The sequence below is a fragment of the Palaemon carinicauda genome, chromosome 7, assembly GCF_036898095.1.
Source record: "Palaemon carinicauda isolate YSFRI2023 chromosome 7, ASM3689809v2, whole genome shotgun sequence".
NCBI lineage: Eukaryota > Metazoa > Arthropoda > Malacostraca > Decapoda > Palaemonidae > Palaemon > Palaemon carinicauda.
In genome coordinates, this window is record NC_090731.1 from 132833674 (window position 1) to 132859702 (window position 26029).

A 26029-nucleotide genomic window follows, 5' to 3' on the forward strand; every position below is an offset into this window, starting at 1 on the left:
AGACGTAAGGGCCACAATTTATTGTATGATAAAAATGCCGATGACACCGTAGATGACAGAAACACTAGAGACATCATAGAAGTCAGGGGCACAATGGAAGCCAGAAACAGTAGGGTCACTATAGATCCATGAAACACTATAATTACCATAGATGTCAAGGCCACCATAGATGGCTGAAATGCTATGACTACCATAGACGACAGAAATACTAGGGCCACCATGGACATGAAAAACACCTATATGGCAGAGCTGTCAAAGATGACAGGGCCACCAGTGATGTCTAGAATGCCATTATAGGTTCTTAGAAATGACCATCTCTATAAAAGGATGATGCCTGAAGGTGTAAGACATAGGAATTCACTTTTTTGGCTGCACCTTAGACTCTACTTTTAGACTTTGATCCTAGGAGCTGCTATCGGAGTTTTGGGTTCCTTAATAGGTACTAAAGTAGAATATTTGGCCCTGAGAATAAAGTCTAGGCTCAGATACAAATATAGAGAAAACCTATTTGAAGAAGTGCTAAAACCATTTCCCCAATAAGGAATAGGGACTGTCTTCCTAATACCATAACAATCAATATTTATAAGAGATTGAGTTAATTAAAAAATAAAAAATTTCACTCGGCAAAACAACAATTTGATATGTAGGGCTCTTCCTATAAAATAAAAGTGATGGTAAAATCCAGCTAAGAAACACAACATAAGGTGATCTTTCCCTTAATGCTGCCCAAAATTAAGTTTTGCCTTCTTGCATTTCAAATCCATCACCATAGAAACACTACTTAATGTTGCTAAAAACATGTTGCTAAAAACATCTTAAATTAATGTATAAAACATATCAGTAAAATATGAATATGGAGTACATAAGATCATGACTTATTAATAAAAAATACTGTAAATGCTATACAAGAAAGAATAATAATGAAGTTGATCATCAAAAGAAGTACTGTAACCCTATCATTCTAAAAGATAGTTAAGTAATTACCAAGCAATAATAAAATAAACACTTTAATATCCAAACAATAAATATAAACTTTGAGGATGCAAGGTAATACTTGCTAATAGAAAATCAAAGCTAATATAGACTGCTGAAGACAATGTCAGGCAACATACATCCGGATATAGTATCATTTACGCTTGAATTAACTTTAATGCTTTCTTTTCCTGTCAAATATGTCTACGTAAATAGCAAAATAAATATAGAATAATCATGATCACTCATGCAATCAATAGATCATTCTATTAATTCATGAACTTTAATTCACGGTAAAACTGAAATCATCTTGTTCAGGCTACACAAATCTCAGTGGAACTAAGTGTTCCATTTAGAGGCTCTTCTCACAAGTAGCTTATATCCTACTGCTCACTATAATCAAAATAAGAAATTTTGGTTTTAAGAGAGAATAGAATTCCAAGGTACTGTAATACTTTGAGAGACCCATAAAAATGAGGTGAAAATGGTATTCTTATAAAAAATATCTACCCAGGGTAAATTTAGGTTGACAACAAAAGCCTTTCATTGTCAGTTCTAAAGTCAATACTAGCCTAAAAATCTTTGTGAAGGCTACTCATGCCATAAATCTCTCCAGACCACTAACATAAGATGTATTATATAGAAAATAAATCAAATGCAAGGCTGTTCTACTAAATTAAATCAAAACTTAACATATCATAACTCTGAACCAAGAATGGCTAAATGGTTTAAAATAGAACTATACACTTATTGAATGCAAATATTAACTGTTGTAGTAATGGCATAAAAACTTAAAAGGGTTTGAAGCAAACATCTTTAAATATCAACTGAGTTTGCTGGTGATAGCAAGATCTGCCGACTGAAAACTTTAAAAAAGAATTTTAAATTGTTGGCCAGTAAAATGTAAAGAAAATCAATATACAGTATACTGTAGAGAATATTAATTCATTTAATATCTAAATGAAGGAGTTCTTGTTACATTCATTGTCTAGTTTGCTAGCAACAGCAGGATCAGCTCATAAAAGACAATGGAGGGTTGTCTGACCCTATTAAGGCTGGACTACCGAACTTATCAGCTTTTGAACACACTCTCTGAATGCATCTGGTTCGTATAGTGGTGGTTTACAGTACTACTGTAAAGACAATAAAATATGCCCACAATAAAGACAAGTAATAAAGATCTGAGATAGTGGTGATTGTTGCAGTATACCACATGAGGACCTATTGAGGCTGTGTGGTTGCTTCGAATTCTGAGGTCAAGAAGCCCTAACTTCAAGGTAATAGCAATATATCTTTCCAAGTAAAATTCATTGAAATATTAGAATATATGGAACAAATATCTGAATATATTATTGATAAAGATAAGCATAACACTTAAAAATACTATCACATGACCAATCAGGTTAATACCAAAAGGAAGACATTACGCCAGATATTTATGCTCTATTATCACTTAAAATTTCAAGTGCCCAAATGAATATCAATATTAAGTTTTAGTTTACTTTACTTACTACAATAACTTTTAATAATCATATCCTTTACTACAAAAAAACTTTAGTTAAATTCATAAAGCTAAACATCTGAGACTAGTTACTTCATTTTGATCTTTAAAAGGAGGTTTTATACAGAGTATATGTACATGACTTTATAAGACTGAAACAGTTTCTGTTCTCATATTGAACTCACAATGAACATGATATACGGTACATAGAAAATAAAATTCTATCTTACAGCACAAATAAATCGCTCAACACAACATTTAACAAAGCACGTAAATTATCTTGCCACTGTGTCTGTTTCACTACAAGACAAAACAGCACTTTCGAAAGTGTCACTTGAATTTCTGAGAGCTGTTTGATTTCTGACTTCAGAATTGCTTCTCTGCTCAGATTCTGAAGGAAATGAAGAAGCTTGGTGTGCGGGTGGTGAATAACAACTTTCTATTCTTTGAATGTTATGATTATTATTTTCTATGAAAGAGCTCTCCATTGCTACCTGAAAAGATAAAGGTTTAAGGTTATTAAAACTGGTGCATACGGTGTAAATACAAAGAGCATACAATATTTTGAAGATGCACCGTGTTTAGAGCATCACATAGAGAATGAGGTATGTATGCATATGGGATCTGTAAGCATAATTCATAGTCAGTGGTCTAATCAAATTGTGTTAATTAACTTAATTCAACTTTTAATCTTAGACCTTCTGATCCTCATCATTATCATGTTTATAAATTTGATTTGTTGATTGCTCCTGTATCCTCAAAAGTATATTAAGTCTTTATATGAAATCTTGAATGACCACTTTCAGCCTTTGATATTTTTATGCTAATATTCATAAATTCAATATGCTGACAATATCTTTTTATTCTTGTTTATAAATTTAACAAGTAGATAACTTCAACTCACAGAAAGGAAATTCAGTGCTTATAAGGGGTATTAACTATATACAGTACCTCAAGCCAACTTCTCATAAAACGCAAGTCTCATATGAATGTTGCTAAATTTGTTTAAAAAAAAATACCTAATGCAAATAATGTAAGCTAATGCATTGAAAGTAGCATATAATGGGCAACAATTAGAGAACATTATTATATCCTTTATAGAATGCAATAAAAATGGAGAAGTCTAGGTGAGTCCTAAAGTGACAGGAGCATTTACCCAATAGAAGATGAAATGTACCTTTTGGCAAAAAATTATGGATACTAAGGAAATTGTGAAAATTAATTAGATTGAATTTTACCCCACAATAGCTTTCTTGATGCTGCACCATATAAGAATACTCCAGACCCTTTCTTTCCAATCATTTATTTTGCAAGGATGCCAATCAAACTTCACAGTGTGAAGTAAACATCAGTAACGTAACCCCAGTACATATGTATTTAAACCCTAAGAGTAAAGTGTCTATAGAACATATTTATTTTGAAAATTTGGCAGCTGTATGGAAAGAAACCAACATTGTACTGATGTTAAATAACTGTCTACAAGGTATTCAATTTAATTTTGATTTTTATTTGAGATCTTTGTCTGGTTAGGAGTGGTATGTACTGTATGTGATCTAGCTTGCTTTTGATTCTTTAGATTTGTGAGGAGGTATTATCTTTTATGACTTGTGTAGGATTACCAAGCTAAAAATTCCTAGGATGAATGTGGGTCTTCTGCAACTTGACATAGGGTAATCAGCAAATTGGGTTATAATTTGTTTCTCAATTTTAAAATAAATGTGTTAAGAGTCACTGGATATTATCTTAAGAACATTGCTTTTGTTAAAGAATACCTTGAAAAATGTTCCTTGAAGAAACTTGTGATTAATTGTATCATTACAAGGGTGGACTACTGTAAATCTATCTAGTACAATACTGTATATATGGAGTAAATCTTATGAAGTTGTAAAATATGATAAAGCTGCAGAAATATTAATGGGTATTACAGCTTGGGATTGGATAACCTTTGTAATGGTTTAGCTACAATAGCTACCTAATAAGTAAGAGTAATTCTTAAGAAATAAGAATAATAACTCAACAAGCAAATTTTCAAATTATGTCCAAAATACTTGATAGAATTGCATATATCATGTAATCTACAGATTGTGTCAACACAGGCCTAGTAACGATAGTTTCAAGTTACTGAAATAAAGATGAACCTCAACTGTTGGTCCATAGCTCTCAAAGATCGTATAATAAGCACCTAAAGGATCCGGTAACATAATAAGAAAAATTGTGAAGCCATTGAACAATACATGTATCTGTTACCACAGACCCTACATAAAAGCTACCTAAGCTTTGTTACCCTGTAATAAAATTTATCAAAATTGGATTGAGATCTCCAGCAATGTGTACCACTTGAGAAATAGGAAAAATGCTTTAATGAAATAAACCAACTTGAAATTACTATCAAGAGTTGAGACTTGGGTGGAACAACGGTCCTTCTATAGCACAGATGCTGGCTAATCTGTACTTTAATATTTGTAGTTGTAACTATGTACAATATAGTTTTTGTTTCAAATATGCTTAGATTAAGCTAGAGTAGCTTTTCCATGAACAAGAAACTCCACAAGGCCTTACATGGAAGTAATATAACACTGAATCTAGAATTTTCCTTAGGATTTGATAATTTTAAAAGTACTGAATTATCATCTTACATTTCTTCCACAAAAAAAAAAAAAAAAAAAAAAAAATTGTAGATCCAAGGTTCTATTCATCATGACTTGAAAGGTAAAATCTTATAATGCACATAAACCATAAAATTCATTTGCTTAAAAATAAAAATAATTTCACAAATATTGGGTTATATAAAAGAGCTATTGATTAATAAACAAATGTTGGATGATTACCAATATCTACACCTCAGATACAGAGAAAAGATAAATAATAATAATGTATTCAGTAAACCGTCGTGTGAATAGAATATAATATAGTACTAACTTGAATGTTCCATAAAAAAGAAAAGTAAAGTGAAGAAAAAAAGGGGGCAATTGAAGAAACAGACATGAATGAACTATAATTAAGTGGGAAGGACACTGGGCAAATTTAATTTAAGACTCATAAGCAAGAAGAGATCTTTTCTTCCAAGGAGCTTTGCACTACTGGGTCTCAAGAAAGGCGAGGAATTAGCAAAAATAAGAGGTTGCTACTCCACTAAGACAAAAATTCTATAACCCTTCATCTCTTTAGAAGTAAAAATTTGTAGGTATATGTTCTCTAGTTCCAGTTTGGAATTAGATAGCAGTCTTCCTAACAGATATTTCCTAAAAATAAAATGAATGAGCAGTTCTTAAATTGTACCGTACAATACCATGACCATCTTAACTAGTTGGAGACCTGAGTATTTGTTGAATACTTTTACTTGGCATTTTCCTGGCATCTGAATACATAAGAAAATTGGATTAATTCAATAACGAGTAGTGTTACACCATGATAATATCTTTTTTCATACAATACTAAATGAAGAAAAGAGGACACTATTATGATTGATAATAAACTATTTATCAAAACTAGTTAGTTTAAACAAAAAACTTTACCTTTTCTCTCCCAATAGGAGTAACCACAACTCCCTCGTGAGACAAATAGCCATTCTGAGTCCTTCCATTATTCTGATGACACTGTGGTAATGTATATGCTGCAGCTTCTTTATGTATGTGGAGAGAGGTGTCTTCATATTTTGTTGTTCGGATATCATCTGTGAAAATGCATAAAAATTTTATGATAAGTTTAATACATTTTGATTTTTTTGTCAATGTTGACAAAATACAGTTGTACTATAATATACACCACAGAGACATCCTAGATATTTAAAACTACAATTCAAAAAAAGGACGAATCAAAAAGTGATATCCAAGTTGATAATCTGGAAATTTAAACTATTAGTACCAGGTTGAGCTACAACAAGCCAGTTTGAAGAATCATTTTGATTAACATATCCAGGTCTCAAAATGATACTTCACAGTATATTACATTAAATCATAAAGTTAAGTATTTGGCTTCATCTTACCTTATTCTTGAGTTTTTTCTATTATGGCAAGCATGAAAAAAGTGACAAGAAACCATCATCAATTAAATATGCAATATAAAATAATCTGCAATGGATTTACAAAAACTGCAAATAAATAATAGTGTATATAAACAATCTTATTCTTGCATAATCCTTAAGAATTAGTTCCATAAAGCCAGACTATTCTAAAAGTGTATTAAGATCATCAATCCACAGAATCCTAATCTGTTTCTAAAACAATTGAAATGTGGAAAAGACTAGTGAGATTCCTAGTATTCCCTGCAACATGAAGATAATTCACTTCTCCCATTCATTATACACCACACTAAGAGATGTTTTCTTCTTCATAAAGGTTCATATGCAACAATAAATAAACTTTTGCAACAATGATCTGTTTTATGCTGCTCATTTAATGCCCAAATCCCCCAGCTTCTTTTGCACACTTATAGTGAGAAAGCTCCAAACAAATTGCACTTGATCTCTAATCAATGATAAAAATTCTTGCTTTATAGCAATACATCTGAATGATTAAAATTAATTTTAAATAATGAATTATGACTCAAGTAAAGATATGAAAATTTTCTATATTAAAGATTGAAATTGATTTGCAACTAAAAAACTTTCATTACTTTAATAAAGAAAACAATAAAGCATATCAAAAGACTACAATGATAAGGTGGGTAATATACACTAGCATCTAAAATGGTTGTCTTTCCCTGCAGATGACATACAAGTAACTATTGTTCTCGATTCACCTCTCTTTTCTTTGGTTATAGAACACTGGTGCTAGCTTACATCCTAAAACTAGAATTTAACCTTGATTTGCATCTCGAAGAAAGTCTTGTCCTTAACACTAAAATGGAGCAGTTAGTTCTTTGCCTTCAATTACATATTTGTAGATCCAGTCTCCTTTTAAATTAATTGCAAGCATCAAAAACACGAAGTTATCAATGATTCTAGTAATCATAAAACAAGTTGGATTTTGGACCAGACATATCTTCATAATTCTTAAAGTTATATAAATAACTTTCAGACATCTAAATTATGAGATAGAAGGCAAAGTTGGTAGTCTGAATTCTTATATGCTTCCTCTCGCTAAAGTAAGTGTCAATAAGCAACCTTGTCTTTTATCTGTAGATGGCATTTTATATCGTAGAATTCTTAAAGCTGTTTATTGTTCTTGCTAATGTTTCAGCTAAAGCTGATCAGTTGCATCAGGTTTTGAATGGCAGTGCACTTCGTTCATTTGCATGCTTGACTAATAGCTCACCCTGAATTAATGTTAGTTGGATAAATGTCAAGACAACAATATAAAAGGGATTTTGACGAAGGAAAAATCTATTTCTGGGGAGAGACCTGTGTCGCCCGGAGAAAAGGTCCTTCTTGTCACTTTTCTGATATAAATAACTTCCAAATATACCAGAGAAAGTTAAAGCATGGAACGCAGAGGTACCCACGTGCGAGCACCCCTAAGGGCGTTGTGTATAAAGACAGGGCGTGTGAAAACCACTATTCACAGGTCATCTTCCATTTAGAGTAATCCTTCGTCAATATAAGTGGGGTGAGCCGACACAGCGGTCCTAACCATACCAACCTGAACCACCCTGCCGACGAACAATATAATAAGGGTTATATTATAAAATGAATACATCGCAATTACACTACAAATACCGCTGCAAAGGCTATGCCTCTCCTCTGAATCTTGGCAGAGGACCTATGGTTCCAGATGTAAACAACAGGTCTGAGGGATATCCAGCATTGAAATAAATTACTCTCCATAGGAGCAAAAACTGATGATGCTACCACTGTAAGCTCATTTGATCTGACTAAGTGAGCAATATGTGAATTTAAATATAATTACCATTATAATACATACCTTGAACATGTCTGTTTTTGCAGGCATAGATTGTTGAGGACACAATGACAATAAGCAGCAGAAGACCAATTACAGCCCCCAGGATGACATATAAAATAAGATTGGAGAACATTACAGAGCTGTCATTCCTCTTAATTGACCTTTCTTCCCCAAGAGCTATGGGTGGTGTGGTTGTTGGAGTGTTTCCTAAATGAAGAATGTAAATCTAATAAGATTGTTCCAAAAAAAGGATGAAAACACATTTTAAAGGAAAAATAACAAGTTATATTTTTACAATGACAACTAGTTACAGCAACATACTATGCTTTCTACTTGAGTGAGATTCTGTAATGCGATTATTTTTCTATGGCTGAGCATTAAACATTATTTCTCAATAAAATATAATTGCCACATACTGCATTTAAAAGTTTCCATGAGTTTATTTTGATGAACTTTCCTTAGCTTTTAAAACAAACATAGTTCAGTATTCTTTACATATTTTTATAACTTATTACATTCAGGTTAAGGAATAATTTTTACAATACTTTTTTCAATGCATACAGTATCTTAAAATTTTACTAACCTGCGACATTCTTTTTATGTATTGCTGAAAATTCTGAAGCCCCTGCAAGGTTGAAACTTTGCATCTTGAAGTTATAAGATACATTAGCCTTCAAATGTGATATTACATATGATCTGGCACTGGGGTCTAAGACAGTTACCTGTAAAGATAAAATTTTCATGACTCTACAAGCATTTGGCAGGATAAGCAATTTGATACCCATTAATGCCTAGAGAAAGTAATCTTTACAAAAGAATCTCTTAAAAAAAATTATGAAATAAAGCAAATAGCACAGCATCTCATTCTTCTTATTGCAGATGGGAAACCTACTATGTGATTGATTTTCAATCATTTAAGAGCTTCCCTTCTATTTGACTATATTTCTTTACTGAATAAAAACAACCCACTTAAATCTTTAAGTCTTCTTCATAGTAAGACTCATAACAGTAATAAAATAATGAGTGTTAATATTTACCCAATAAATGTAAACCCATGATGAGCTAGTGGCTGAGCTTGCAACCAAACGAAAATTACTGTCAACTGGAACATGATGTAATCAACCAGCTTTAGCTGATACATCACAAATAACATTAAGCAGTTAAGAGATTCATACAATATAACATGCCATCTCCACAAATGAAAAATGAAGTTGCTTAAGAGTGCTTACTTTAGAGATAGGAGGGATATAAGGATCTAGACTACTAGCTCAGTCTTCTGTCTCATAATCTAGAGGTTTAAAATAGTGACTACGAATGTAGGAATACAAGGTTTAGCAGCAGAAGGATCTAGAGAAATTAAAGAATTCAATCTCTATGAGAGGACTCTGTGCTGTATGGTGCAGTGATCATTCAGAACACTTACTGAATGAAACACTGTGACTATAGCCACTAGACTCAACTATGAAAGCCAGGTAAATGTAATCAACCAGGTAGGAAAGGCAGACTTACTGCCTACATGCAAATGCCTTCCACACCGATTGGTATTGTCTGTATGAAAAAGACCTCTTACAATTCATCAAAAATGTTATGTTGCATGCTGAAGCCCATGCATGAAGGTTCTGGATCGGAAAGGAGGGAAAGAAGATATTCTGATCTATACTCTTTACTACAGCTGTGCTGATGAAAGAGGGTGTAACCTCAGTTTCAGATGATAGAGCAGTGGAAACCACAGACTGTTCGGTCATTGCAGAGCTGCAAATATAGCTATCTCTAAGAAGTGTTGAAGGATATTCAAAGCCTTCAAGATCATACTCATTGAACCTAAACTGAAACAGATAAACTGAAGACCATCTATTTCAGTTCAGGTTAGGTTCAATCATCTCTTGCCACTGCCTGTGAATTGGCATTGTGAGCTATGTATATCAGAATCTTTTTGTTCTTTTCCACTTCCATTGCAAACAAGTCCACTTGAAGATCTATGATAATCTCAAGGATCTCTTGGAAGGAGCTCTGATCCAAGATCTACTCTGTGTCCAGAGTTGTCTGGGTGGACAGGGCATCCACGACCATATTGAGAGAGCCCCAAAAGTTGATTGGGGATAGGAAAAAATACCTTTTCTGAAGGAACTCATTAATTATGAGTCACTGCATTAAGAATTTTTGAGCCAGATTTTTCACTCCTGATACCACAAACTGCTGCCTGGTTGTTGACGAAAATATTGATATGAAAGTTATTTCTTACTAAAAATTGATACCGTCTGGAAAACACCATCAGTTCCAACACTTTTATGTGAAATGCTACAAACAGAAGAGATCATTTCCTTAACACATAGGTCTCTTCTGAATGATTTCTTGACCCGGCTTTGATGCAACTGTATGAAGGATCATGGATATTGGGGAGAGACCAATAGAACCGACACTGAAATTAGCCGTTGCTGAGGTTCAAGATCTGAGAATTCTTTTGTAGAAACTGAGTAACTTGGATTGGTTGTCTCAAAACCCCTTCCAAGCTGCCTCTCGCCACACCCAACTGAGGTCTCTCAACCTGTTCTTCAAAACTGGGTTGACTATTGAAGGAAACTAAAGGAGGCATAAGACCTTCAATGTGAAACTGTGTTATCATAAATGAATGCATGCGATTGATGTGATAGTTGAATAAATTAGAAAATAAGTAGAAGTGTGTTTGATTCTGGTCCATAGTGCCCCAAAGCCATGATAACAGAGTAAAAAGAAATGAGAATATAGATGTATACCACCGTTATAATAGTTGAGAGAAAATAGAAAATGAGAGAAAATGTGAAGAGTTCTATGCTGATGCATTCTATTTTATTCTTATGAGAGGAAAACTCCATTCACTCATCTCGTCTCACCACTCCAAGTTGGCCCCCTTATGCCAGCTTTTCTGACTTTCAGAGTAACATTATTTACTAAATGTTTTTTTTTTCTTTCATTAGGATCAACATTTTTCCTTTAATCTAACTTTTAGCTAATTTTAAAAAGAATGTGAATTAAATATTCTTTATTCTTTATTGATAATGTATCGATAGCGCAATCATAAAGAAAATGCATTTTTTACCTTGATGACCTATGCATCAAAATACATATGTATGCAGCAAGAATGTGAAATGTGAGAAAAAAATCTATATGATTGGTCATTGAAACTAAGAGAAATAAAGTGCAGTCCAAATTAATTACGTCATCTAATACCCTCCTCTCCAACAAACCCTTGAAATACCGTCCAATTTGCCTGAGACTTCACAGGATTGTTGACATAAGTTGGTAAATGAATCGGACTCTTTGATAAGGGTTAAGCCCAGAAATGGAATGCGATATCCTTCCTCTAATAAAGACATGACCCAAGCCTTCCCTCACATGTTTGAACTTTGAAGTGAAACGGCTTTACCCCCACTGGGATGGAAAGGCCAAGACAGTTAGTAACTTTGCATGCTAGAACTACAAACTCTGTTTTGTGACAAATTCCTTCTTCTAGTGGATCAAAAGGAATGCAAATGGGTTTGATTAAAAGACTTGTCTCCAAGGGAAGGAGTAGGTCTAGACCTACTATACATGCTGCTGGAAGTATAAGCAAAAGACAGAGTTGTGAATGGATGATGAATCATGGACCTAATTCCATCAAAACTAGTTCTATTAGGTACTTGATTAGCCACTGTTGACATTGTATTCGAATCCAGGAATGAACTTAATGTTGGAGTGCAAATTAAATTGTGGTTCTGAGCATCAGACACAGCTTTAATACGGAAAGAGGTTAAATGCTTTCTCCTCTTAGTAACAAAATTTGAAAGTACTCTTGCAGCTTCTGTAGTATATTAATAAATAGCATGATCCAAATAAGACAGAAAATTAAAAGCCATGTTAAGTTCAGGATGATCAGCCATGGACGTCTTTAATAGAGAAATAATACCTAAAACTGAATCCTCAAAGGAAAGTATCTCCATGATCCCACCTGAGGTGTCTCCAATTGCCAATATGTTAATTTGCTAGACTATAACCCAGATTAATGAAAGGTCCTTTACTCTGTTCTATTTAGAGTTCTAACGCCTGTTAAGGAATTGCCAAGGACTGCAACTGGCCAGTTAAATAGACTTTAATTCTCTAGATGATGATTGGGAATTTAACAATGAATATGATGTTGAGTATGCTTGATTATCACTAAATTTCTCAATTTAATTCTCCAATTTCTATGTCAAAACGTCAGGTAACTTTGATTCACATTTAGTAAACGCAGATTCTTATATATGATAGGACATCACAGAATAAGCTAAAGATGTAACACTTGAAGCATTCTGTGGGTATAACCTAGCAATTTCTATAAGTAGAAACACAAAAGGTGTATCTAACTCACTTGAAGTACTTTAGACCTGTACCAACAATGTCTGTGAGACAGTTTTCCCCTAAATTCTTTTAAAATTTCCCATAATTGCAAGTTATATACATCTTCCACCTGGACAGTGCCGGTAATGGTTCCAGCATTTGCCCCATCCACACTTGAAGTCATATCCTTGTCATAAAAACCACTGAGTCTCATAAAAATTGTTTGATTCATTAACTGGAACTCAAGGCATAAAGTGTATTCCGTTCTTCATAATGTCTTTATTTCACATCCCAAAAATAGAAAAAGAGACTATTTGCCTACTTGCCTCTCAGAACATATTAAAAGAGAAACATAACAGATGGATATGAGCGACTCAACTTGGGCTGACATGCTGCTTATACATGTCAAGAAGTCAGCCAATATGTCCTTGAAAGCCTGACTTGAGGCTGGAACCTGTTTAACTCCGGTCATAGATCCGTTTGTGTTTGGAGATCACGGCAGTCTCTGATGCAACGCTACAGGATAAGGGCGGAATTTCTCATTATCTAAATTTAATCCCTGCATTTGGCTGAGCACACAAGATCAATTGGTAGAGACAGAAAATGCATCAATTTACCTTCCCCAGTCCAAAAAAATGGAGAATGTGAATGCCCTGATATTTGAGAGGGCATTACAATCTTTGCAACGGCAACAGATTAAAAGGTTTAAAGGCCGCTCATGAATGGCAGAGGCAAGGGACAGTGACATTGCCCTATCAAGCAGGACAATGTCCTAAAGACTGACCATATATACATATGATCACCGGCCAAGCCCCTCTTCATCCAAGCTAGGACCAAGGAGGGCCAGGCAATGGCTTTGGTAACTCAACAGATAGACCTACAGACTCCTTCAAACCCGCCATCCTTAGCTCACAAGGATGGTGAAGTTGCAGCGACCAAAGGAACTAACGAGTTTGAACGGGACTTGAACCCCAGTCTGGCGATCACCAGGCAAGGATGTTACCAACAGGCCATCACAACCCATAAATATAGTGTACAGTTAGCAACACTGACAGTAAATTTATCTTTCAGCAAAGAGAAAGAGGGAACAGAAAACCAATAAATATCAACATAATTCACACTATCATCTAGAGTATGACTATTAGTATCAGATATTTTATTACTGTACTTCGATCAATATCATACAATGATGGAACATCATTTCCCACTAACAGAAAAGCTAGGATATCATTACTGCCAGAATTGTGCGCTAAAATATTACCCACATGGAAAACACATGAGTAATAACTGCCGAAGATTGAATGAAACAAATATTCAAATCCTTAACTGAATCCATTTGACCTACAGGATTATCCACTCTAAGAGAAGCCTACACTTATGTTGAGCCTCCCAACTATTAGTCCTAGTCTTTACCCATTTATGATGAGTGGCCATCATACCATCAACAAGAAACATGCATTGATGGCAATTCATACAAAAATTACAAGGGGTTCCTCAACAAGGTACACGAAGACAGTGAGGATCCATCAAATCTGAGAATAATCTATAACATTTACATTTAGAGCAAAATTGTGGTGAATAATTACTTGTGGATATATAGCTAATAGTGTGTCTCGGTAAAATAAAATAAAAAATAAAACACTCAAAGATAGGAAAACAGGGAATAGTCCAGCCATCCACCACCAGATTGATTATTTGATTGGTAGTTTTCTGCCATCCAGACATCTAAGGTAATTGACGATGACATCAGTTGTTATAAATAAAGAATAATAGGAAATTGAAATTAAAACAATAAAAGCAAGATGTCCTTATAAAAGTTAAATAGCTTTCAGAAGACCTCCTTCCGAAAAAAAAATTAAAAAATATCGCTACCATAGTACGAGACATCATGTCCAAGAATCTTGGCAAGGATGATCCTGCCATCCTCATCTCAAGCCTTAAACAGATATCTAGTTCTTAAGGTGCTAAAAGTGGGGAATTCAGTCAACAAGAGCCTCACTGTCAGGGGTACCAAACAGTCGTCGCAATATGACAGGCGTTGCCCAGTCATCAGAAACTCATGTGTCAACTGAGTGTGACCAAAGCAGAGACGACAAAGAGTAGTCTCCCACTTATACCTCCAAAGAGATATAAGAAGGTACTTGAGGAAGTGCACCTCTACAACTAAAAAAAAAGTATTACGATATACTCCAAATCCAATGCAGTATAAGATCCCCCCCAAAGAAAAAAAAAAATGATAACACAAAAGAAAACAAGAGGTGTCAAAGTGGCATCACTTAAATATGAGTCAATGTTTACACCTCTGAGCCCCACTTCAATGGCCTGGCTGTAACTTCCTAATTGACACATGGGAAGTCTTTTGGCCATTAGTTTAAAGGATAGAGGATACAGTGGCAGAGAAGAAAGTTTTTCTTTATTGCTTTTATTCAGAAGTCATCAAGTTTGAACTTCCACTTGATAGTTTGTTTAATTCAGAGGTAAGATTCATAAAGTAATATGATTAATGGTCTCTAATATAATAACTCCTCAAAACATCATATGCTAACTCTACATATATTTGCTAAAATACCCTGAAACACTTATATTTCAAAAAGGTAAGATACAGAATAAGTGGACATTATAAAACTTACTTTGGTATAATCACCAGCTGTAGTGAATTCCCTGTAATTGATGAAAAATCCCTCTACAGGGACTCCAGGTGACTCTTCATATTCCCATTCTAATTTCACTGCTGTTGGTCCTTGTGGAAGAAGGCTTAAAATTGTTGGAGGATAACTTGGACGATGTATTGCTAAATCCTTTTCTAATAGGAAACGTCTTGAGTTTGGTCCTAGTTTATTGTCATTATTGGCATATACAGCAGCTATTCGGAACCTGGAAAAATTTGGACATTACAGGTAGTGCCTAAAACTCAGTTTTGAATTGATTATTTTGTATAGCACTAAACTCTAAAATAATTTCTGTATTACTCAAGGAATACCATTTTATCAAGAAAATAATGAAAGGCACTGCATAATCCCCACCTGTACACTTTACCCGTCTCCAAACCAGTAACTTCGAAACTATTTATATGAGAAGGAATATCTTCATCAACTGTCATCCAGCGGCTTCCACGACTACCATGAGCCCGGACTTCTTTATATTGAACCTACAAAATAATAATAAAAAAACATTATATATTGTGTATGAATTTCTAAAATAAAAGATCTTTTATCTAATGGCGACTACTTATAATTTTGACTAAACTGATGGAAGCCAATTTAATATTTATGATTGTAATAAAACATGAGTTGGTTTAACTCGCTCAGCCTTTATATTTCACAAATCTGTTGATTTATTCATACCTTTGACTTTTTATATTGCAAAAGAAATAAAATACCCAGTTTCAATAACATTTCATTATAAAATATGATACCAAATTTACTATAATACAGTGAAGTCCTACACAGTGAAAACTTCACACTAAGTTTTCTTTATGAAAATTATACATGTAAAAATAGTAAAAAAAAATACAAAATGTGAAACTATTAATGGATAACAAAAAATTTATGCAATCCCCAAAACATATCTTCATACTTTGTAGAAAATAACTGGAAGTCCTTTGGTGTCAGGACTATCCCATGTAACCATGACTGAATCATCAGACACCTTCCTCATTTTGGGCTTTGAAGGAGGCACCATCACCCCTGAAATAATGTTAAATAATTATTTCTTATTCATATAAATAATACTCACAGCAATACAGTAACAAAAAATATTTCATGCATAACATCTATTAATAATGAAATATGGCATCATCTTTTAGTTCTATGAGACTTGAAAACAAATTCTGCCCAAATTAAAAAAAAAAAAAAAATACAACATTTAGCATTTTGACACATGGAATAAAGTAAATAAAAAGCAGTATAGTTGGGGTATATGGCATTATTCTCAGTAGATTTTAAGACATGAAACATATGTTAGCCAGGAATGACAGGGATAAACATGTATTGTGTATTGTAAAAACTTGCCTAATTTTATGAGGGTCCATAATACTAGCACAAAACAAAAAAGGATATAATGTAGATCTCAAGCATCATAAGTGTCCTTATCTCAAGAAAAGAAATACTGTAAATACCTTATTGCCACAATATGTTTTAAAATAAATACAACATTAAAAACTTCTAAACAGCATTCCAGAAAAAAAAAATCATACCTTTTTTAACCTTTTTCCAATTACTTGATTCATCTGGCATCAAATCTTCAGTCTCATTATGATTATGACCTCCTAGGGTTGTTAAATTATGCTTCTTGTCATGATGGTTATGATTACGGCCTTTGTTCCCTCTTCTGTTTCCACGACCACCACCATGCTTGGAGCCACTGCTGTGTCCAGGGTTGGTTTCATTTTTTGTATGATCTGAAATGAAAATTCTGTTTGCATTCTTTTGCTCCAAATAATCTCAAAAATAGCAGTTTAAATAACTGGTAATTTGTAATATCATCAGAGGTAATTAATGTTCTTTCCATTCATTAACAGTAACTAACTTTGATGGTTTATTTTCCTTAATGATCATGTTTCAAACTTTTAACAAGGTTAATATTATAAAAAAAAATATTTTCAACTAATGATGGATTAATAATTCATGCCAGAAAGCTTCACATAATTAAAAAGGTAGAAATAAAGATCTGGGTTTTACTGCTTAACGCCCTGCAATTTATCATTCATTTATGTTTTTTGGGAGGAGCCCCACTAGTAGAAATAAATAACCATCTCATGCAAAAGAAGCGTGGATCATGACATGGAGATGGGATACTGTTCTACGCAAAACAAAACCTCGAAACTTTATATAGTGTTTCAACAAAAATGTGTACAATAATGACGATGATTATTATTATTATTATTATTATTATTATTATTATTATTATTATATTTTCGAGTCGATTTATTTATTTATTACCTCCGCCAAGGTTATATTTTCGAGTCGGTTTATTTACTTAATTTTATTTATGTTTGTCTGTCTTTGGACAAGATTACGTCAAAACTACTCAACGGATTTTGACGAAATTTTCACCACTGATCGATCTTACGTCATAGACAGCCCCATTATATTTTGGAGATGATCCGGATCTAGATTTTTATTTATTTATTTATTTGTCTGTCTGTTGACAAGATTACGTCAAAACTACACAACGGATTTTGACAAAATTTTCACCACTGATCGATCTTACGTCATAGACAACCCCATTATATTTTGGAGATGATCTGGATCCGGATTTGTATTTATAGCCACTTTAAAGATAACATTAAAACAAACGGACGGATTTTTATGAAATTCTCCAGATAGGTCTTAGGCCATGAACAACGCCATTATCTTTTAGAGATGATACGGTACCAGATCTGGATCTAGATCTGAATTTGCATTTTTCACAATTTTAAAGATTACGTCAAAACAAATTGATACATTGAATTTTCTACAAATTTTAAAAATGGATAGATGATATGCATCGGAAGAACCCATGAAATTTTGGGGGTGATACGGATCAAGATCATGATTCTGGATCATCATTGCCCTTTTTACCATCTACTGAACAGTCAGCATATGAAAAGTGGGAGGCGATGTCCGTAGACATTTGTTAAATGTTGGAGGAGTGGGATACCTTTTATCAGTCTAGCTCCTCGGTTTATTATATTTTGTAATTTCTCAAGTTGCACTTTGGGTAGATTGCAATAGATGGAGTTGTAGTAGTTTATCCTGGTAATAACACATTCTATAAAGAAACTTGTGAGTTTCTTTACAGAATATTCATCCAGATACTTCTTTATAAAAGCAATGTGTATAAGATGACATCCAGGGAATTTTCTACATTATTCATTTGAGGATTGAGAGACAAGTTACTATCAGCAGGTACCCTTGGGTCATGAACTTTATTATAGATCGAGAGCGAGTTGTTATTAATATTTATTTGGATGTCGCCCAAGTTTCTTAAACCCTTTTTCCTTCCAATCCCCATAAACTCAGTTTGATTTTCATTTAGTATTAGTTGTTTAACTGTTATCTATTCCCTAACACTGGTAAGAATTTGGTTCACAGTTTCGGCAGTATCATCAATGTCATTTACAGAGAAGTAAAATTGTGAATAATCTGAAAAAAAAAAAAAGTTGAAATAGTACTTTTTATAGAGCGATAGTATTGATACAGAATAAGATATGGCACAGTACACACCCATGGGATAATCCTCTGTTTAATGGGTCATTTGATGAATGAGAGTTTTAAATGTGTACACAGTAGTTTCTGTCAACCAAGTAATCTTATATACTCAAAGGCTTGTTCTTTCATATTGATGGACCGTAAATCATTCAGTAGCAGTTCATGCAAAAATATATCAAAAGCCGCACTGAAATCGAATAATATCAAGATACAATACTTGTTCTTATCAATCATTTTAAGCATATCATTTACAACAGAACAATAGTTGTCTCCGCAGAATATAATTGTATGTAAGCTGACTGGTTGTCTGGCAATGCTTCCCTATTTTCTAAGTAACTAACTGGTTGTTCAAGAATTACATATTCTAGTACTTATTGGTAGATTCGAAATATGTCAGTATGAACTTTATTCCTAATAATCTAAAACACTTTTCTGAACTGGTGTAACTATAGCAACTTTCTCAGATTTAGGAAACTTACACTCGTCGGCACACCACTAATCTGATATGAAATATTTGTATAAGACCTTATTATATTTTCTATTTTATTCCAAAGACTTCTAGAAATGTATTAGTTAAACTACTGCCTGGTTCGGAAACACAGAAACAAATAATGCCTGGTTAAATAAAACAAATTACTCACCAATATCAGGACGACTGGTTCCCGGATCCGCATTTATAGTTTTTGGAACCACAATGATCATGGCGACACTTTGGACACTTCCCTCGGGATTATGAGCAAAACACTGATAGATGCCCACGTGCTTCTTCTCCACCGATCTAAATGATAAACCAGCCTCTGCAAAACGTTAAGATTAGTTTAAAAGAATTCAAAATAATACCACTATAAAACATTCAACAATACTAATTCAAAAACTAAAATTCTATCAGCTTCGTGGAAGATTGAGATTTTACAAAAAAAAAAAAAAAAAAAAAAAAAATACGGACTTTGTATACTGTAACCTTTTTCTTGAAGCAATATAACATTAAAAGATCGGTTTTATATATATATATATATATATATATATATATATATATATATATATATATATATATATATATATGTGTGTGTGTGTGTGTGTGTGTGTGTGTGTGTGTAATGTATGTAAAATTACATATTTAAATCCATGACCTAAGAGGTCAATATGGAAGTTAGGAGCGAGTGTGAGAAATGCCATAGTCAGTCCTAACCAGGATGCGAAACTCAAGACACTCCTATTGAAATGCAATGTAACATTTTTCATGAAGAGTAAACACAACCAAGCCGTGAGAAAGAGTTGTCTCTTGAACGGATGTAAGTACCTTCCGGTATTAATGTTGTGTTTACAATAAATCATTAAGTGCTGAGATAACTAATTAGACTTTCACATCAATATGGATATTTTAGTCACTTTCTGGTCAAGATGTCATACGGAACGGTCATCCGACCAAACCATCTATACTCCTGTGATGGAGATGTTAATAACTGTTTTTAAAAAAATAAACTGTTTTAAAGTTAACTTACTTAGACTTATTCAGAAGAAGTAACCTACCAAGTCTAACATTATACCATATTGAAGAGACATTTGACTAGAAACCTAATGTGTGTTTATAACATTACCACGCTAACATATATACACACACACAACCACACCGATGAGAGTTCAGTGAATGTAAGTTAGAACATTTAGAAGCATTGTTTGCCCAAGTGTGAAATGATCTGCAATACTCAAGGACGGGCTTCAGCTAACCTAGATTTCGCTGAAAGGTTTACGAACTATAAGAGCCACTAGAGGGTTATGAGGAACACTGTTTGTGTGACTGGTGATGCAGTTGAGAATAATAAAGGAAACGTCTGAATCATGCTTGGTATTAGCTCACGTATTGACTAGCAGTTTCATTTATAAAGTACTTATATTGTGTGTGTGTGTGTGTATATATATATATATATATATATATATATATATATATATATATATATATATATATATATATATATATATATATATCAATGAAGGCACAATCCACCTTAAACTATTATAGTTAGCATTCATTACCTTTATGGAAAATGTGTTCCTTATCTCTAATATATCAAGAGGAGGATTTATATTGTACCGCCCGTGTTTCATATACGCTTATACAATGAATGGTTATTTTTTTTTATCTCTCGCTCTCTTGTATTATTATTATTATTATTATTATTATTATTATTATTATTATTATTATTATTACTACTACTAGTCAAGCTACAACCCTAGTTGGAAAAGCAAGATTCTATAAGCCCAAGGGCTCCAACAGGGAAAAATAGCCCAGTGATTGAAGTAAATAAGGAAATAAATAAATGATGAGAACAAATTAACAATAAATCATCCTACAAACAGCAACAACGTCAAAACAGATATGTCGTATATAAACTATAAAAAGACTTATGTCAGCCTGTTCATCAAGAAAATATTTGCCTCAACTTTGAACTTGTGAAGTTCTACTGATTTAACTACCCGATTAGGAAGATCATTCCACAACTTGGTCACAGCTGGAATAAAACTTCTAGAATAATGTGTAGTATTAAACCTCATGATGGAGAAGGCCTGGTTATTATTTTTTTTCCCCTAACAATTGGAATGGTTCTGCTTGGAGTCGGTACTTCCATCTTCTCGATTGTATTTGGCATCACGTATCTATCGGAGTTACATAATTTAAAAAAAAATCCTTTCTTTCATTATAATCACACATTTATTTTCCTTAGATAAATCTTAGTTTGCTTTCTTAAAAAGTTTTTTATACAATCAGCAAACATGATATCCCCAAACACATTCGATGCATAAATTGTTATCCCATCGTAACAGCTTTTAGCCACTCTCTCAAATGATCCATAACCAAATTATCAATTTTCTTCGTTTTTAAAGAAAAATCAAATATCCTCTTATTATGTATGTCCTTCCATGAACAACCTGCAGTTAGGTGAAACAATACAAAACGAGCTTCAGAATTCTATGTAATATAAAAATTGACAAAAATGAAAAGACAACTATATACTAGTCGTGTGTAAAGAGTAAGACACATTAAGATAAAAAACGGGCAACATGCATCTTATTTTCTGTCTGAATTTCATGACAATATCCAAATGTTGCTTCAGAGCATGACTCCACTCAATTACTAAAAGCTAAAGTGAAGTGAGAATTTTAATATCTAAATTTTGAGACCCTAAAGTATATCAATATGCATCGACTCACACAAAACTTAACTTTACACAATTGAACATAAGAGACAATCACAGGACGTATAAACCAACAATCAACATTCGAACATACAGTAGGCTTATACTGCAGATAATGGCGAGATAGCAAGTTCGTACTATCATCAGTCAAAATTCATTTAAAAACATGAATATTCTCACCTGTCATGTGAATATTTCCATCACTCCTCACTAGTCCACCGTTGAAGACCCACATCACCTTGGGTTTCGGATGACCCGTTGCACGACAGGTCAAGCTCAGTTTGCTTCCTTCGTCTACAACCTGGGATTCTAAAGGCTTCACAATCTGCGGGGGCTCTATGTAACCAGGGAGATAATGTAAAGCTAAAATCTTACAAAATTAGGGAGCATTATTATCAATCAAAGATATAAACATTTCTATCAATTTAAGCAAAAATAATCAATCCTAGTCAAGAATATTTAGTGGTTATGCTTACCAGAAACTGAGTTACTTAATTGTTTTCATTTCTTAAATAACATTCATAATATCAACTATTACGTTTCTCGGTTTTTTGAAGGAAGCATGAATTCAATAATGAGCATTAGTATTACGTTTAAAGGCTTCAGAATATGATAAACGTATGGAAAATTTAAATAAGGATCAAGAAAAACGTCAAAAAAGGAAAAGGTTTACAATGAATGCAGTAATCCAATTTATAATTAACAGTAATATTTACAAATTCGAAAGTACTTTAGAATTTCTGAAGCAATATAATAATACCTTGCTTTAGTTTCTCTACTGGGTTTACCACAAATAATATTTCATCTCATATACGCTCTTACTAGGAAATTTTCCTATTCATAACATTAAAACTCGATTCAAGTCCCATGGACTTGATAATAGAAAATAAAATGACTCTAATCCATTCTGTGATCTTGATAATCTGCTCTTGGAAAGCAGGGTGTCGCCATAATGATACAGGTGGCCCTTCTAAACTTTCGTTCCCTCTTTACTGAACCTAGTATGTCATTAGTTTCTATATTTTGTGTTCCCAATTATTTTTATTCGAGGTAAAGTTCCAAAAGAAAAACATCGACTTGTCGAGGTAAAGTTCCAAAAGAAAAACATCGACTTGTCGAGGTAAAGTTCCAAAAGAAAAACATCGACTTGTCGAGGTAAAGTTCCAAAAGAAAAACATCTACTTGCAATCAATCTTTAAATATATTTATTATATCTAAACTTAATCTCAAGGCACACTTGACCTAATCTCAACTCGAGTTTCATTTAAGAAACAAACACAAGCAATTAATTCAGTGGGTTTGCTGTCCCCAAAAGTAATAAATGCCAAGTTTTGGAACTATTGCCTCCGTCATGATCGTATTATGTTGCCAATAATAAAGTTGTATCTTCAAAACGTTCTTAATTATTTGAGTTCAAACTTTATAGAATAATAATAATAATGATACTACTACTACTACTACTACTACTACTACTACTACTACTACTACTACTACTACTAATAATAATAATAATAATAATCCTATCAATAAAATAATTTTCACTTTTAGTATTGGGTTTAGATAATAAACAGGCAACAAACTCAAGTTTGGTTACATGGCTTTTAAAGAAAATGTAAAATATATTTATCACTATCCATAAACAAGAAAATAAGAAAAAATTCAACCACAAAAATCAAATATTTTATACATGAAAAAATCAAACCTTAAGTAAAACAAAAAATCTATTAAGTCTGTCTGTGAACGTATTTTGTATGTCTGGTATGTATGTTACTAGTTCAAAACTCGAGTTATAATAGTTACTGTCCTTCATTGCTTTAATCAACCACTTTCAAAGCTTTTCTTGAGGGCTTGTTATAATCAATAAAATTCTTTTACTAGCAATTACTAGCAGTCTAATGAAGAACCAGCGGGTGAAAACTATATCCATATCCCATTCACAATAACAAGACGATGATAAAGCAGATCTTAAGTATATTGCAATGTCTCACATAATAACATAATAAAAGAACAATCTCTCACATACTGAATAACGAATTATCTACAGAAACTGAAAATCCTCGAAAACATTGGTCACATTGGTCTTGGCCAGTTTAACCAAATATTATAGTAATCAGTAGAAAATATATATAATAAAAACTGTTGTAGTTACCCCCATTGTCTTAAAATTCCTGCATTACCAAGGTCCAGTATGCAACTAGAAATTTATTAGCCCAATTTCACAATGTTCACAAATCCCCTTAAATTACTGTACCAATTAAAAACTGCAAATTACTAATATACCCTACTGGTCTACCTGCTACTACCCGTGATCAATTTTTCGCATCTGGAACTTTCCAGTACCTCATAATATGCACTTGGTTCCCATCAAACTCACCAATGATCTCCAACGACACATCAATCACGCCTTCGTCCCCGATGCCATTACTTGCGTGACAAAGATACGTGCCCTCGTCTTCCACGGAAACGGGAGATATCATAAGCGATCCATCTTCTTCCTGGAAACTTCTAGAAGAGAGCGCACCTCCGTACTTTGACCAGGTGATCTCTGGCTCCGGGTGACCTCTCGCGAGGCACATCATACGTACCGAAGAAGCTGCGCACGATGGAAGGAAAACGTTAGAAATTAGTTTGGACGATAATATACTCTCACCAAATCAGATTCACAACATATGATTTGCTGTATTTGTCGTACAATGGTAAAACTAGATTGAAACAGTCCAGCCTTTGCAACTCACAACCCGTTAGTATACTGCAATCGAACTTATACAACACAAATTTCTCTTGAGACAAAAGTCAAATGACCAAAATTGATGCCTTTCCTTTGGTGTAATAAAATACCATAAAACCGATAGAACTGGTATGGTACATCAAGTATTTCCCCGCTATATAAAATAAATTCTATGACAATTTGATGAAAAAACTAGGGAGAAATACTCAAAACATTGACATCCTCATAGTTGATTATGAAGCTTCCCTTCTTTTAAACTTTTAGTGAAAGAGCAAAGTATTTAACCTAGATTCTGCTCCTGACGCACAAAAGTCATTTCATACTACATGAAAGATAAACAACGTATATACAAGCAATAAAGAAACAATAGTTTTCATGCAAACCTCTAAATGGGCAAAATGTCCCTCTATCAAAATTTCAGAATGCCAAGGAAAAGTGTTTTACCAATTGGACGAAGACCTAGATAATTACTGTTGCCAAAAGCTAAATGAATAAAATATTATAGTGAGAAACCATGGCCATTTCAAAACATTTTATATTTTTCGGTGGCCATAATTTAAAAACATAAATCTTCAGCATTTCGATTTTAATAACGAGAGATACAAAGAAACAAAAAGAAAAACTCAAGAATCTCGAGTCTGAAGCTAAAAAACTTAAATTAATCAATTGAAATTCACAAGCAGCATCACAACACAATTTTGGTATCAATTGAAATATCTGACGCAATTATTTCCCCATCTGACGGAATTCATACTCGTTTAAAACAACCAAAATTCCCTTCCCCTCCCCTAAAATATACACAGTAAAACTCCACAGGCCGGAGAATATTTCCAGGCTCTAAAATTTTTCCCAATCACTAAATATTCGCTCATAATCAGTAAGCCTCCATGTAGATACCATGCATGTTAGTCCCACACCAGCGAGGAATTAATCGCATTTAAAAGTGTTGTAACATTTGGTGATAAACTACCTACATATACGAACGAGGATCAAGGGAAATTATTAAATCATAAAATTGCAGTCCATGTTACATGTATTGGCATTATACTCTTACAAAATGCGAGAAATAGGGAAACACACAAACATAGAAATAAATAAGCTGAAGACATTATGATATGGATGAATAAATAGAGCACTCAGAGTGTCTGGTAAGGCCAAAATGATTCAATTTAGTATGAGTGGCCCTGACTAGCACAGCTTTACTGATCAAGGCGATATATATATATATATATATATATATATATATATATATATATATATATATATATATA

General features: G+C 33.3%; 1 protein-coding gene across 1 annotated transcript in view; it reads right to left on the minus strand.

Moving 5' to 3' along the window:
• Positions 1–931: 931 nt before the first annotated feature.
• The window catches only part of LOC137644016 (interference hedgehog-like), a 363398-nt gene continuing 338300 nt past the window's right edge, over positions 932–26029 (minus strand). Inside the window, exons 8-18 of the mRNA XM_068376894.1 lie at positions 24405–24623; positions 22211–22366; positions 19478–19633; positions 16841–17044; positions 16222–16331; positions 15669–15793; positions 15276–15519; positions 8897–9035; positions 8335–8520; positions 5989–6146; positions 932–2967 (exon numbers count right to left, since the gene is read on the minus strand). Of these exons, the coding sequence (XP_068232995.1) occupies positions 2749–2967; positions 5989–6146; positions 8335–8520; positions 8897–9035; positions 15276–15519; positions 15669–15793; positions 16222–16331; positions 16841–17044; positions 19478–19633; positions 22211–22366; positions 24405–24623 (1916 nt within the window). The 3' untranslated portion in view covers positions 932–2748. The remainder of the gene's footprint in view (positions 2968–5988; positions 6147–8334; positions 8521–8896; positions 9036–15275; positions 15520–15668; positions 15794–16221; positions 16332–16840; positions 17045–19477; positions 19634–22210; positions 22367–24404; positions 24624–26029) is intronic.